Here is a 15,092-nt window from a genome sequence, read left to right as displayed (position 1 = left end):
GGTATTTCCGGTGCCTTCCGCAACGTGACAGTATTTGTGGTCGACACGAGCTGCACCTCACCGATCACCACCGGTCCACGTCTATCACGGGACTGCGAAGAGAGTTGATCTCCAGTGCCACTAGAACTACTACTACTATTACTACTGCAACCCGCAGTACCGAGCAATGAAAGTGCAGTGCGAGAGGTGGAAAATGAAACGACAGCAGCGGACTGTCGCGGTACGTACGCATTCGGTGTAGGTTTGCGTTTGCCGTTGAACGTATGCCCATTTCGTAGATAGTATACGACTAAGGCGAAGATGAAGCATGCGGGCACGACGCCACAGAAGAAAATGTACATCATACGACGGAAACTGGCAGTAGCTGCAATAGAAAATGGAAGAAACACACGATCATTATATTGGTTCTTGCCTTGAGACTTATGGGCATTACTAACCATTTGGATCGGTTGCCGGTCCACTATCGAGGGAACCTCCGTACCCTGGAAGATTGCAAAATGGGGGAGCAAACCCTGGCTCACAATGGCAGTGGCCCTCGCTATTACACACACCCTTGTCGTTACAATTTTCCGGACATGCTGCTCCACTGCCACCCGCTCGCAGCTTTTCCACCGACATGCACATTTGGTTGAGACACATCTTTCCCTCGCCACATTTGGCACCGTCCGGCGTAAGACCCGGATCAACCTTCTGCAGACCCAGATCGACGATTGCCGTCCGGCACGGTATCACACTACCGTTGTACGTCATGAAGCTGTGCGACAGTATCGCGACCGATTCCATACCAAATTCGAGCCGCTCGTTCAAATGCCTACAGTGCAGCATACCACAGTGGACGTCCGCTTCGTCACACTTGACGTACTCATTCTTCACCCGATTATAGCCACAGTTACCATGCCGACTTCCATCCTCATTCTTAACGTAACACTGCTCGGAAGATTTCCCCGTCGGTCCCCACAGCAACCGGCACTGATCGTTCTGCGATCGGCACGTACCACGGTAACAGAACGCTTTGCCACCGTCACAAATTTCCGTATCACGCTTAAACACATCACCCGGACAGTATTCCGACTCACCGGAACAGTACTCCGGCAAATCACACTCCCCGTCCGCCTGGCGACAAACGGTACCGCCAACCATCGGTTTGCACGTCCGCAAATCGCAACATTCTCCCGTCGCACAGGATGCGTTCGTGTGCAGCATACAGGTGCGCGGATCGCAACACGAATTGTCACAATAGTCCGGCAACCCGCAGTCACACTGTTCACCCGCCTCCACAAACCCATTGCCACAGACAGGTGAATCGAAAAGGCTTTCCGGTTTGTTCGTTAAACAATAGTTCATGCCGTGATGAAACGCCAAGCTCAGCTGATCGATGCTGCAACGGCTCCAGTGCTTCGGTGCGATCGACGAGCTCGAGGCGGACATGATGCAACGTTCCTCCGGACATTCACAATCCGCCGTATCGTGTTCCATACCGAAGTTGTGTCCCATCTCGTGCGCAACCGTAGTTGCCTGCACACCGATAATTTCGCTGTGGTACATCTCCACACCGCCGGAAAATTCGTACGTACAGATCGGGCCTTTCAGCGCTTTCCCTACGACACCACCTTCAAAGTGTTCTTTCGTGAACAGTTGCGCGTTATCGTTGGGATGATCCTTGATGAGCGTTTTCTTGCGATAGTGCAGAAAGTTCTTTAGCGTCACCTCGCCATCCTTTGACAGCTCAATCTCGTCACCTTCGTTCCAAACGACCACACCGACCAGTCCGACGAAGATGTTTAGCGGTTCGTACAGTGCGTTGATGATGTTCGTTATATCCTTACAGTACTGCTGGACGGTTTTAAAATTTTCACGCATCGTCTTGAACATCTTGTTATCCACCACGATCACCAGCTCTACGTAGCTCGAGTACTTGTTCGCATTGTACGGTCCGCGGATCTTGGGCGAACCTGACGAGGTGGCTCGTTTCTCTCGCTACAATAAAGACGGGCGAAGGAGAAGGTGAATTTATAAATTTTCTTATCATTTTCTGCGTCTAATAAATTGCATGCTTAAGCCATTAACAAACACACACACATACGCAAGTGTGATACATACCCTCGGTGCTGCCGTATGTTCCCGGTACAGCTCAGGATCGTGGGTAGCGTTAATGTGTCCACCGGCGTAACCACACCTATGCCCTTCACCTTCCGGCCCGCTGGGAACTAAATCTGAGTGTCTGATTGCAATAATAATGGCCAGAAAGCGAAGTGCATTAGTTAGCGAACTGCGGAAGATTGAAGAGCGACTTACCGATAGATAAAATGTTCGCCAAGGTCGATCCTTGCTGTTTCATCGTTAATATTGTTGCTTTTTACAGTCACCCGCGGACTTTCGATGTAATACGTATCGTCGGTATCGATGATAATTCCTCTAATGCCATCCGTCTCACCGCACGTTGAAATTGCTGCTCTAGAGTCGGGTTTGCCTCGTATTTTACCCTATTAAAATGGAGTAAGCAATTGGTTGTAAGTAGTGTCGTTGTAAAACAGCAGCTCTAGTCTAGAGACTTACATAGTAGTGGCAAAGATCCACCTCTTCCGGACGGTCATACCGTACGACGTGTTTGCCCGTTCCGTTCGGTAGCTGATAACTAAGAAAATGTGTGTCCGGTATGAGCGCTTTGTTAAGTTGTAAATCTAATATCACATCAGCTTCGATTAATGTATAACTTAATGTTAAATGCGTCGCGTGAAGCCCATTCTGTTGGAATTGACGAATTGAGAGAACAAAAATGTATTAAGCATTAGGAATAGGACGTGAAGATCGTGGCGCTGATCACACACACACTGACACATTACCTCTTCGCGCGTATTTGTTAGGGATCTTTTATGCCGTCCATGTTGCAGCTGGGGCGTTATTTTACCGTAGTGTGAGAATTCTTTGGAAGGATGAAATCGTTCATCATCTGAAAGTGAAAAGCGAATGGGGAAAAAGTTACATTTCAGCACTAGAAAACAACTTGTGTTGTTCATTTGCTCTGCTTTCTAAACATTTCTCCGGATGGTGGCCTCTTCCCGAGGGACGTACATCACCCTTTCGGGGGACGAGCACGTGTAACATACATCGACGCTTGTGTGCATCTCTTCACTGCGACCATTTTATTGAAGGTACCCAAGGTACATCGCTACCCCTACGTAGAAATTATGGCGCCATGAAGCTCTGAGTGTCATAAAGCTGGTTTTATTAACTGAGGAAAGTATCTTGCATGATATAGCTGTGTTTTTATTTGCTTTTCTTCAAAATAAGCTTTACGGAGCACACTAGCGTATGTTCGCACGTAAATGATCTTTTCTTGAACCTCTTTCTACAGGGCACATCTTGAACAGCATCTTTCTTGAAATGGCACATAAGCGCTCCGCATTTCTTGCACCGGAACTCGTTCTACTGTTTTCTGCAAAAGCTGGGTTTCGAGATTGAAATGCGTCCACCCAAGAGCAAAAGAAAGTGCCCGTGCGACGATTTGGGTCAAACTGTGGCGGCGGTCCGATGCAACAAAACGAGCGCGAAAGAACACCGGGAAAATGGGTAACGCGTGGAACAGATACTAATGACGGGCGTTTAAAGCTGTTAATGTGACTGGGCTGGGCTGAGGTGGGACTGTTTGAGTGTGCCAAAGGTGCAGCAAAGCAAGGTGGGCCGTGGTTTGTGCGAGCCGAACCAAACGATAACCTACCTCCCCACAGAAAGGGAGCAGCAAAAAAAGCATAACCGAACAGAAATTAAGAAACCGTTTTTCGGATTAGATACGCCATTCGTTTGCTGTTCCGTTTGCCACTCCACAAGGTAAGAAAGAAAGGGCACGAACCTTTATTCCGAGAAGTTAGAGAAAGAAGGTGTCAGTTACGAAATTGCATGAAGTTTAACGGATTCTTCGTTGATCGGAGCGCGGTGCATGACGCCTACGAGTTCTTTTGCTTGAAATAACTGCAATCCGACATTTATCTAGTTTTAATTTTGCTGTATCAAAAAATTAATACCAGTTAGATTTTGGCCATTAAATTTATAATTTCACAAAAATACCTGCACTGCTTGTCACGTCGCCTTGCGGAAGTTGATCGGGACATTAGCCATAGGTGACAATAAGAAATCTGTTGGACTTTTTTCAGTAAAAAAGGTAACCTTTTTCATCCATTCATGTCTGGCTCGAACCAAAAACATTTTCATTATATTCTGCTCTTCAGATCACTGGTCCATCCAGAAGAAAATAAGACAGGACGTATCATGCTTTTCACTTATTGTGAACCCCAGCCTCTGTTGAATGCTCTGGTCGCTTAAAACTGTCTAAATTGACTGACTGAGAATTAATTTATGAATTTCTTAAATTTTTGTCAACAAACAGTCAACAACTCTGTACACTGACCACTGACCGGTGGATCGACCACCAGGTGTGTCCAGGCCAGCATAATCGCATGAAGAATCGGAACATTTTGTCGCTTTTATAAATGCATCTTTGAGAGATCTTCGCATTACGTTGAAACCAATGTGAATAAAAGCTAGTAAAAATACTACCAAGCCTTTCGTTCAGAAGCCCGGGAAACAGAAAAGGCACAAACCAAGCAAATAAATTGCAACTTAAATTAACACATTTTCTGAGTGCAGTCGCTGTACACCATCTCCCACTCACTTTAGATCTTCACACAAAGTGATCATTTTTACTGGCGTGCCAATTTTTCCACCACGAATCAAAGGCAGAAGAAGTTGTCACGCCATGGAAAAGAATCCACGCCATTGTACCGTTTCTTAAGGACGTAGCAAAAAATTACCCCACTCACATGCAAGTGCTACAGTTTCTGTTGGGTTTGCTAATTCGTTGCGCTAAACATTCAAACCTTGGGCGTGGAGCGTACCGCTAGATAATATCAGTCAAGTGGGTGCTACAACTGACACCCAGCTAGAGCAGTGGTCGGCACATTTTCGGGGTGGAACAGAAAGAAGCAAACAGTAAACATTTTGCCTAAAATTGTTTGAGCCATATACACCAAAACAGATTTGAAAATATGAATTAAGGTTATGTGATAAAACTATAATAAAATCATGCTTATAACTTTTTTCATAACCTAATATAATATATAAGAAATGATCATTTTAAATTCAACCTATATATGTACTATTTTTAATATGTAATATTGATTTGGGCCTTGAATTTGTCAGGTCACAACGACATTCTATTTACGTGTATTCCTCAATTAAAATAGATTGCAAATTAGCGTCTGTAAAACATGATCTGTATTGTGATTCCACAAATTTTATATGAGATTTTTTTCAGATAAAAACGTACTTCCTTGAAATGATATAAAACCTTTCGTGTTTGGAAGATTTTTTGTCTTTCAGAAAGGTAAAAGCCAAATCAATCGCTCATTGGATAATATTTATTTGAACACTAAAGATCTTAATAGAACTGCTTCTTTACAAATCGATCGTACAGCAGTATAATATGGTATATTTCGGCAAAAATTCTCGAGAACGAATGAAGGTTTACATTTGACATTTTCTCCTGAGCCGGACCTTGCCGACCCCTGCAGTCAGAGGGTAGAGAGGATGTTCTCTATCCAGAGGGTAGAGAACATCCTAAGGTTAGGTTGCGGTACAAGGGCCCATCATTCTTAGCTGTTCTCGTTCACAGTGCACCACCCATTGCAGGACGTCTTGAGACAGATTATGCAACAGGGCGTGCGTTTGTGTATGCAGTGACACTTCACGTGCATTGCAAAGTGAGCACTGGCAACAAGTGCTTGGTAAAGAGTAATTAACATCCGTGATTTACGGCTCGGTTGGTTTGCGTAATACTCGTGCTTGATGCTCGTAGCCATTGCAACATTTCGACCATCTCTACTACAGGCTGAAATGATTGATTTGCGATAGACGGCACTTGGTAAAGGATCGTTGGAAAGCAATCGGCGACACTGCTATCATGGCGGTGGCGTTTGCCTTTTAGTGTAAAGGACCTGATGGTGAGATGCTTGCTAAATCGCATTACGAACGATGGGTGGTCCTCGCGAAGGTCAAGGGTGACTTGTAACCCTTGTGTTCTCGATAATCGCTTAGCCGCGTTCATTGTGTTCTGATTGTGATTGTTCGCCGAGGTCATAAAGAAGAGCGGCTGATAGTAGTAGTTTCTGCGAATCAATAAACGTACGGACGGAATACGTTTGCTGAGGAGCGGTACACAACATTCGAATTAATTTTAAAAGATAGAGCTCGTACGAGGTCTTTCGTTGGAGCAGTTATTTTTAAAATTTTTTTTTTTGATAAGCTCCAAATTTGAACTCACTTAGTTCGTCCATTTCATGAGCTGACAAAAAAAAATTTTTTAGATGGAAGATTTAAAACTTTCAAACTCCTCCTACCTTGCGATGCCTCCGAAAGGAAAGTAATTTACATTGAATGTGTCGAAACAAAACAACAAAAAAGCCGCTCGATTAAGGGTAGTTGAAATTAGCGTTTGACCCATATAAGTGAACCTTAATTTTAACGGGAGAAGAAAGGGAATCGATTTTAGAGACTGCAAAAAGCGACTGAATTCAATCCACAACCACGAGCTTCTTAATCGTGCCCTTAACACAGCCGATGGTAGCCGTTAGCCTTTCGCATTCTTGCACTTTTTGCTTTCACAGTTTTCCGCCCCTTTGCGTCGATTGAAATCAATCGAAAAAAAAGCGGAACGGTTTTTGCAAACTGTGCCAAATTCAATACCTCCATCCAACTGTTCCTCCTCCGCCCATTGCCGGTTCCGTCAAACGGGCTCGAATCGCTATCGAAAAGATCGAACGGATCTTTGGTCACTTTCTTGCCCCGGTTGTTGATGGATGCCTCCCGGTAAGGCACAATGTGTCGATTTCGCGTCAAGGTTTCGTATGGCCCCACGCTGTCGTTTCTGCGAAATTAAAAGCCAATTATCGATCTTGCCGTACCGTGTGGTCGCGGTGGAACTGGACGGGAAGTTGTTTAAGCGCGACTTGAACGGGGCCTACAAAAAGCCAACAAACAGTCGAAAAATACACCCAAAAGCCCAGCAGGGCTTTAAGTACGCTTGCCCAATCGGCAAAAGCAAAGATGGTGTGCTTTTGCTGGTAGGAAATTGTTGGGCCCACGGTGAAGATAACCGTAAGAGGAACCGTTTTTTTTTTCTTCCATTCCCGATTGTCGAACGCATTCGCAACGGTCGGTTCGTTTGTCTCGAAGCTCGTTTTAGCATTTTCAACCGGGATCTCTTTTATGGCATACGAATTTTGTGCGCTAAGGTGAAGTGGAAACCTGAGAATGCACACGCTAATAGAAACGTATTAAATTAACTTATTTTTTTTCGGAAACGGCATTATAGAATCAATTGAAATAAGAGATTATTTTTGATATTACATCTTAATTGACAGCGGAAGTAAAAAAAAATGTGAAGCCTAAGGGCTCTTCTTCAATATTATGATCATGATTCAATATTGCAAGATGTTAAAGCAAGAGGAGAATTGAATTGAAATAAAAATATACCAAACATCAGACACATGAGTCAATATTCTTGGAAGCAGCAGCCAACCCACCGTTTCATCTCAGCATCCATCCGTAGCCAACGAATGATGAGCATGTGCCGCACCGTTTAGCTCATCAATTATCTCCAAACCGTCTTGTTGGAGATGCGAATTGGCTGGGAGACTAATAACGGAAACGGAACAAATGACGGTTGACGGTTGTTTTGTGATTAAAAAGAAATATAAATTAATAAAAAGAACAGCAGTTGATTGCAAAAATTGCGCTGTTAGGTCTTGTCCGTCGAGACTTGCAAACGATTCTGTATATTTAAGCTTGTATATGGCACAACGATGAACAGAACTTAGGCCATATAGTCTCAGCAAGAGCGCATAAAAACCTAACCAAACTCAACCGCCGTTGTGTGACTTTGAAATCGCGGTGATGTATTGACCTCTCGGTTTCCTTTCTGTTAACTTTTCGCAATGCAATACCCACCGCGACTTGCGCACGATGGTAAAGGGGTGGTCATTGCATTTTTTTCTGGTATGTCTGATGCCTACGGACTTTACATTTTTTACTGTAGATTTTCCTCACTTTTTTAATTTTATCTACACAAATTCATAAATGGAAATGAGGAAAAGAAAAGCTAGGAGTCAAGACCCTTGTGATGAGCGATCAAAACAAATTTCGATGCTAAACAACCCTTCAATCCATGCCTTCATCTGTGTTGAACCACTGTGCGACGGTTAGATCAACCCCATTAAGGTAGGGAGTGACAGCAAAACCTTCACCGGCCTGTTGGGTATGCTTGGGTAGGTCTTACGCTTGAAACGTTTGATGCTCCCCAGTGAAGCCTTCCCTACAGTCCAACCTACACCAAATATGGAGCAAACTGGGTCTCCTTTTTCTCGTTCTTGACGATGAGAACCGACATTAGAGGTCTCGGTAGAACAACTGGCATCTACAACGAAAAGATCCGGATTGGCAGCATCATGAACCCTTCCCTTACGGATGTGTGTGTGTGTTTGTGTGTACACACGGACGAGATTTGTCCATTCCAAAAAGCATTAAAAAAGCGGGGACAAACACACTGAGCTATTCGTTTCACTTCCTCTTACAGCGGTTTGCCATAAAAGGACAGTATATGCACAGGAATGAAGACACCGGTTTTGGGGACCTTTCGGGGGAACATATTTAACATGTGACACGGTACGGAACATTCAAACCCTCAACTTAATGGTACTAATGAGAAGTAACTTCAAAGGATGTGTACGCACACGAAACACCAGCAAACCACAACAGCAAATTTCATTTTCGGTGCAAAAAGCCCTTCAACACCATTTAACCAACGGGGTGGTCTTGCTAACTAAGCTTACCCATTCAAAACTCTTATGCGAAGAGGCTTGTGGTGAGCGTGGTGGTGGTCGTGTAGGTGAAACATTGGTTTTTAAGTGTGATTCTATTTTGGGAAAGTTTGCATCAACAAAAAACTGGATGCGAAAGAGAGATTTTTGTACAACAGACGGACGCATTACAACCATGCACTAAAGATAAACATTCGAACACGTTTATCTTGCATGGAAAACTGCACGTTCTGGCCGCTTTTATTTGAGTGCATACGTTTGTTTTCTAGATCGAAAGATTTTTTTTTCATCACCATCATCACGATCTTGCTTGATAGAGAGAACTGTAATTTTGTTACGATTATACGAACGAAAGAGATCACGTTCCAACCATTCTACCTTTGCGAGAAGGGCAAGATTCTAGTTTTCCATTAGCATCTTCCCACCGTAAATGCACATTGGCTAATAACCGTTTTTTAAAGCAATAAATTTCAACCCACCACCGATCACACATCAATAACGTCCATCAATCGGAATCGCGGGATGGTTTTCCTCCGTTGCAACGAGTGGAGGTGTACAGTGGTCAAGCTAATAATGCCAACCGGCAACTCAACACGAGGAACCGGCAACTTGACGAGGAAACATGATACGTATGGCGTCTTTGTGGAAGGGTTTCTTTGTTTTACGTGACTAGAGAAAAAAAAACGTCCAGTTTAAATTTCAAAAACAGCTGACAACTGTTACAGTGACACTCGAGAAGGTGCTAGGTAAGTGGTTTTGCGAAATTTAGAACTTCGTTCCTTTGGAAGATCATTTGTATTCATTACTAAATCACAAAAAAACAAGACTCATTCTATGTTGTACATCTCCATGTGAAACAACAGTGCACATGTAACCCATAGTACACTTCCTTAACGATCTTTAGTCAAGTGAATTTTGTTGTCTTTGCAAGCCTCAATAATTGGCAGGTGTGTCCGCATGCACAGAGGAGCGTAAAATTTCCCGGATGTTTGTAAAGGAAAAAAACATACTGTTCAGGGAAGTTTGAAGTCTCATCGGTGCATAAAGTCTCTTCAGCGTCAGCACAGGACAAGAGCAATGTCAGCTTAAGACCGGGGTGAATGTATGCCGAAAATATATTTCCAAACTGCCGACAACATCTGTTTGTTTAGGGCGAAAGAGGCTTAAACCAGGGGGACACATGGCATGCGCCGCTGTCTATGTGCTTGGGATGTGATATTTATGGAACATATTTATTTTTCTGTCAGGTGACGAAGAGACGGGACTTGTTCGTAGAGTGTTGTTCATAGTTTTTTTTTTGTTTAAAAAAATATTTTTACAATCTGGTATTTAAAAATTCTTTATCACATTCAAACACACTCCCACGGATCGCTTGAATGCATCGTTTACTGTGTCAGCCCTCCCCACCCATGACAGCAATCAATAAACGTTATTAAAGCTCGCCGGTATTACAGACATCGTTGCCAGTTCTGCCCAGCCCCCAGCCTACAAAGGTGCACATTTTTCCAACCGACCCGATGAGTCATCGGATGAGTTTTTTCCTCTACAAAATAAAACCAACGACCGCTTGTCGGGGGAGACACGTGGAACCGTCCAGTTGCTATTATGGATTGTTGGCAGCGGTCGGTGAGAAATTACTTCCACGTGACGGCATATCGTACAGAAAGAATAGATTTTCTACGATTATAGTACCCATAGTAGCGTTGATCGACTCATAATCTCTTATTTTAATCATAAAATTTTGTAATTTCAATAATTATTATCATATAGAAAAAATATTGCAATTAGTATGAAACATTTAAAAATGCAACGAAAAACTCAACACACTCGCCAGAGTAAAAATGGACACATGGCTGTTTCAAGAGCGGCCAACTGATTAGCATTTTAAATTACCCATCCATAACGAACAAAACAAACATAACCACCGTGATTCAACCCCCGTAATGTTTGCCAAGGGGCGTGAATTTACATTACAATCCGGTGACACGAAGCGAGATGCAAGCAATCAAGGTGTAATATAAGGCCCGGCGGCCACATGTATCGTTCCTCCAATAAGCGGGGGAAAAAATAAACCTGCCAGCCTCCAGCGACAGCAAGAAGGGTTTATGTTTTCTGAATGTCTTCATAACTGCTACAATAACAACAATGGCCAAAGAAAATAATAAAAAATTAACCATTTTTCCCCTTTCCATTTCACGTGCACCAATCTATTGTGGTTGCGTTCGATAAGCTTTCAAAAATAAATAATAAATAAACCGTTTCACGGTTGAGTAGAGAGTCAACCATCCAATTTCCATAACGCACCGAAGTGTCGTCGAGCGGGTGTGCCCGGAAGAGAAGCGACCCACCGTAACCGTAATTGTTGCCATGCTCTTGCGCTTCAAACGTTCTCTGCCGCGCTTTCGTCAAGGGGGCAGTAGATATTTTAGTGGCACACGTTCGAAGGTGAAAGCTTACGTCATATCCGTCGTAATCCGGTCGGATTAGTCTGGCCGGTCGTGAGGAAAGTAATAAAATAATATAATAACTATCGTGCGTTTCCTGCGGAACACAGTACACGATGTCTTTCCATTTTTGGCGTGTCTGTCTACAATTTATGTGTCGAAAGTCTCTCTCGCCGCCGTAATAGAAGCTTTGGAAGCGTGTGTATGAAGTAAAGGAGAATTAAAAAGACAACAAACGCTTGGAAAACTTGGATCAGGATATTAAAACTGTAATCTAAAAATCAATTTTTCTAAAATAAGAGAGCTTTTAATAGGTGAAGTCATCTCGCAAGCCACACGTAACGAATATAAAAATCTATTAACACAACGGCCAAATCATGCCTGCAATAATGATATCCGGAGCGCCTTCTTTTACTGTTTCGTGACAAGCATTACCTACGACCGTCATGCTCCCCGGGTGGGGTATGCTTTAGGCGTCGAAACTCCAACTCGTGGATCTCGATTTCATTATAAAATCGTCACGTTCCCGGCATGGTCGTCGTCGTCGTACTTCGTCATCTTCGCTGTCACTGTTTTTGCCAGTGTCATGGCTGCTGCATAAACTCCTATTATCCACAATCTATCGTTCGATTGTGCTCCCTTCATAAGTCACTCTTTCTTAAATCGTTTGTCAACCCCCGGACCGACGAGACGTGACGATATCTCCCAAGAGCACTGCTCCGTACGACAATTGTTGCCGGTCGATGATCATAATCGTAAGAAAAGGCGTATCGCAATTGAGACATCTCCTTTCCACTTCAGTGAGTGCTCCAGCAGAGTGTTCTGCCGATAATTTGTGTGCATTGGAAAAACGGGTTCAAAAGAATGTCCGAACGGTCCCTGCCACACTGTTACGCAGCCCGTCAATCATGCTGCGAACCTCCGTGCGAGGTTAAGTTCAAACCATTTCAGTGCCTAAAACGCCTCGTCGCTTATGGGTGTGTGTGTAGCTGCTCCATCAGCTCCATCGTGGTCAAATTGGACCTCCCCTTCGCTTGTCATCGATATGGCTACGGTGGCAGCCATGACCATGAACCTTTCATTTCCCTCCGAAGTTATGCTATTTTCTCCCGTGCTGTCGTAACGATGGATGTGAAAAAGTAAACCCTTCGGGGGATGACTGACCATAATTGTTACGCTGGGAGTGTTGATAATTGATGGTGAACAGGTCTGTGTGAAGCAGTTATAGTGGCAGTGTAGAGTTTTACTATTCCTGAGCGAAAGGTTTCTCACCCAAATTACCCACCCAAGGGTTAAACGTGAAACAGCGTGTACTGATCTACCGGTTCCATACTGTGTGTGTGTGTGTGTGTGTGTGTGTGTGTGTGTGTGTGTGTGTGTGTGTGTGTGTGTGTGTGTGTGTGTGTGTGTGTGAACGCATAACAAGCCCCAACTGGGTGGAAATGCAGATCAAAAGCAAACATGCACACAAACACAAAAGCTACGAAAAAAAAACAACAACACCGATGAGTGATGTCAGCGTGGCCAGGGCAGAGGCACACGATGGGGATTGGAATTGGTTTTAAGTGAGTTCACACTTTGCTCCAATTTTGCGTCCGACGTGACGACGTTTACGACGCCATGAGATGACACGGGTGCCGGAGAAATTGGCAGGTGGTGCTGCAGGGGGAAGTTGCGGCACGCGGATGATGGGCGCCAGGCCACAAACAACACTGCTCAATGAGCATAAAAGCGTAATTTCGTTTGTAAGCGTTTGCTACAAAAGGACAGGCAGGAATTCAAAATTCGTTTAAGCGGAAGGGAGCAATCGATAGGATGTGCAGACACTTGATCGCCTCTTTCAATTTTAATAATTGTCTTATTAAAAATCGCACATAGATTTTAGAATGAAGCATGTTAAAAATATGCATTTTAATAACTAAATCAATCAAACAAGGTTGACTTCAATAAAAATCACAATATTCTTAATAGAGAAAATGAACAAATCTTCGTTAGTTTAACCATTTTCGTGTGTGTACTATTCTGTCCGGTCAATAGCCCCAACGACTGCAAGACGTACGCGGCTATAAATAACTTTCTGCATCTCGGCACGGTGTGCATGTGCAGCAGCATGGTTTGCTGCAGTCTCGCTTACTGCTACACCGAATCCAACGAACGACGAATCCTTTACTGCACGAATCTATGGCGCCCACAATCTTTCAAGAGATGCACTCGATCAACTCGATTGATTCTATTCTATGCACCACCATTCTGCTGCCGATCTGCTGCCGGCCCTCGATCATAGTTTGCGCTACAACTTCCCTGCTTTTCAAGCTATTTGAAAGCCCGGAGCAGAGCAGACTAACCAGGCGCACAGTGTAAGACACGGGGTGGAATTTTATGCTCTTCGTTGCCCTCTTTTTCATGTTGCAGACCGGTGATGAAGAAGTCGTGATTCGTGCAGCTAGAGACTGTGAAGAAGCAAGATGATGATTGGTACTAATTCTTTTTGTCGCTTCGAACTCGTTTCGATGCTGGAAGGAATCGATGATGCGAATATACAATACAAATAATCGATAAGTGTAGCAAACTTATGCTCTTCGGTTCTATTGTTGATCGTTTGCCAACAGAACACAATTAGGACATGGAAGCTTCCAACGTTTCTTTGTGCTTATATTATGAGGTCCAACTGCTATTCATTTATGACCATTGTACTAATATTGTTTCATTCGGAAATGATGATAATCTCTCTCCGTAGCTTCCGTAGTCCGATCATCGCTATAATCGCTGTCAGCAATCCAACAACGCTGTTTGTCAATGTGTGTTAAATGAGACTTAATTGTTTCAAGGTGCACCACAAACAGACAGACAGACAATAAAGCCGTCTCCAATTGTCCGCTCTCGCAAGGGAACGAATGCAAGCGCGAATGAGTGCCCTCACAATAAGGGATGGAACATTGTTTCGACGGTGTTGATTGTTTCCCGCATTCTAAAGCGAACAAGGATTCAACCACTTCCCTTGATGTGTTCTCTCTTTTCACGTCCTTTTTGCTTCTGTGGGCACCGAACGAAAAAAAAGGGCTCAAACACTAAATAGCTACACACGCTATTTGCACTCACATTCGAACCTATACATACCTTACAACCCACTAAGAGGACACACGTTTTATGTTGGTGCCAGTATGTCGTCCGTGGTGGAGAATGAGCGAATAAGAACAAAATCCCACTAGCAGTGACCTCCACCAGCTGAAACTACTGGCCTTCGCTAAAACCGTTTCTTGGTCGATGTTTCTTGCAAAAATAAAACCCCCTGGTGGTGTGGCCGGTTGCTTTCGTGGTTAACCGATGCAAAGAAACACATACACAGAATATGGAAGCTTTTGTGTGTTTCCGAGGCTATTGGAAGCTAAACATGGCGACCTCTGGTGTGGTGAGTAGGCCACGCCACCACAGCATAAGAGGGAAAACTGTGCCCTTAAATGTTTTTCAACCTTCAAGCTAGTGCCGGCCCGTAACCGATGGTCGGCCAGTAAACAAAACGCCAAGAAGTCGTTGGCTGCTTTTTTCGAGTGCAGTTTTTCCAATTCTTTTTTTTTTGCCCCACACAACGGCCATAACCTCCTCTCACTTTTCTTTTTGCTGAACCGGGTGTATAATGCGTCGCTTTAGCAGGTGCCCTACAGACATTCACCATTCAATGGAGTGTGTATTTTCCTCCATTTTCCTTACCGCGTCGTGGGGGAAAAAACACATTTTTCACTCTTGCTTCTCACGTACGGTCTTCTAGAGGAAAATGGAT

The 15,092-nt window shown here is 43.9% G+C and overlaps 4 protein-coding genes across 8 annotated transcripts in view; 1 reads left to right on the top strand and 3 right to left on the bottom strand.

The window, feature by feature from the left end:
* LOC126559328 (complexin) overlaps positions 1 to 15,092 on the top strand; it is a 553,464-nt gene that overhangs the window by 149,750 nt on the left and 388,622 nt on the right. The window contains exon 5 of one of the 5 annotated variants that reach the window (XM_050215470.1): positions 6,951 to 6,960. The exons of the other annotated variants lie outside the window; for them this stretch is intronic. The gene's annotated coding sequence lies outside the window, so the exon portion shown is untranslated. Of the gene's footprint in view, positions 1 to 6,950; positions 6,961 to 15,092 lie in introns of those variants that run through there. 5 annotated transcript variants of the gene reach the window in all.
* The window catches only part of LOC126556746 (attractin), a 317,924-nt gene that overhangs the window by 35,661 nt on the left and 267,171 nt on the right, over positions 1 to 15,092 (bottom strand). The window lies entirely within an intron of this gene.
* Positions 1 to 15,092, bottom strand: part of LOC126557182 (ATP-dependent RNA helicase SUV3 homolog, mitochondrial) — a 304,903-nt gene that overhangs the window by 179,597 nt on the left and 110,214 nt on the right. The gene's annotated exons all lie outside the window — the stretch shown is intronic.
* Positions 1 to 15,092, bottom strand: part of LOC126559645 (uncharacterized) — a 30,834-nt gene that overhangs the window by 3,608 nt on the left and 12,134 nt on the right. The window contains exons 2-7 of the mRNA XM_050215816.1: positions 2,844 to 2,950; positions 2,557 to 2,745; positions 2,296 to 2,483; positions 2,101 to 2,221; positions 438 to 1,977; positions 229 to 364 (exon numbers count right to left, since the gene is read on the bottom strand). Of these exons, the coding sequence (XP_050071773.1) occupies positions 229 to 364; positions 438 to 1,977; positions 2,101 to 2,221; positions 2,296 to 2,483; positions 2,557 to 2,745; positions 2,844 to 2,950 (2,281 nt within the window). The remainder of the gene's footprint in view (positions 1 to 228; positions 365 to 437; positions 1,978 to 2,100; positions 2,222 to 2,295; positions 2,484 to 2,556; positions 2,746 to 2,843; positions 2,951 to 15,092) is intronic.

Source organism: Anopheles maculipalpis, chromosome 2RL (assembly GCF_943734695.1).
Source record: "Anopheles maculipalpis chromosome 2RL, idAnoMacuDA_375_x, whole genome shotgun sequence".
NCBI classification, from domain to species: Eukaryota; Metazoa; Arthropoda; class Insecta; order Diptera; family Culicidae; genus Anopheles; species Anopheles maculipalpis.
Note: the sequence above shows the minus strand (reverse complement) of the source record. Positions and strands in the feature narration are given on the sequence as shown.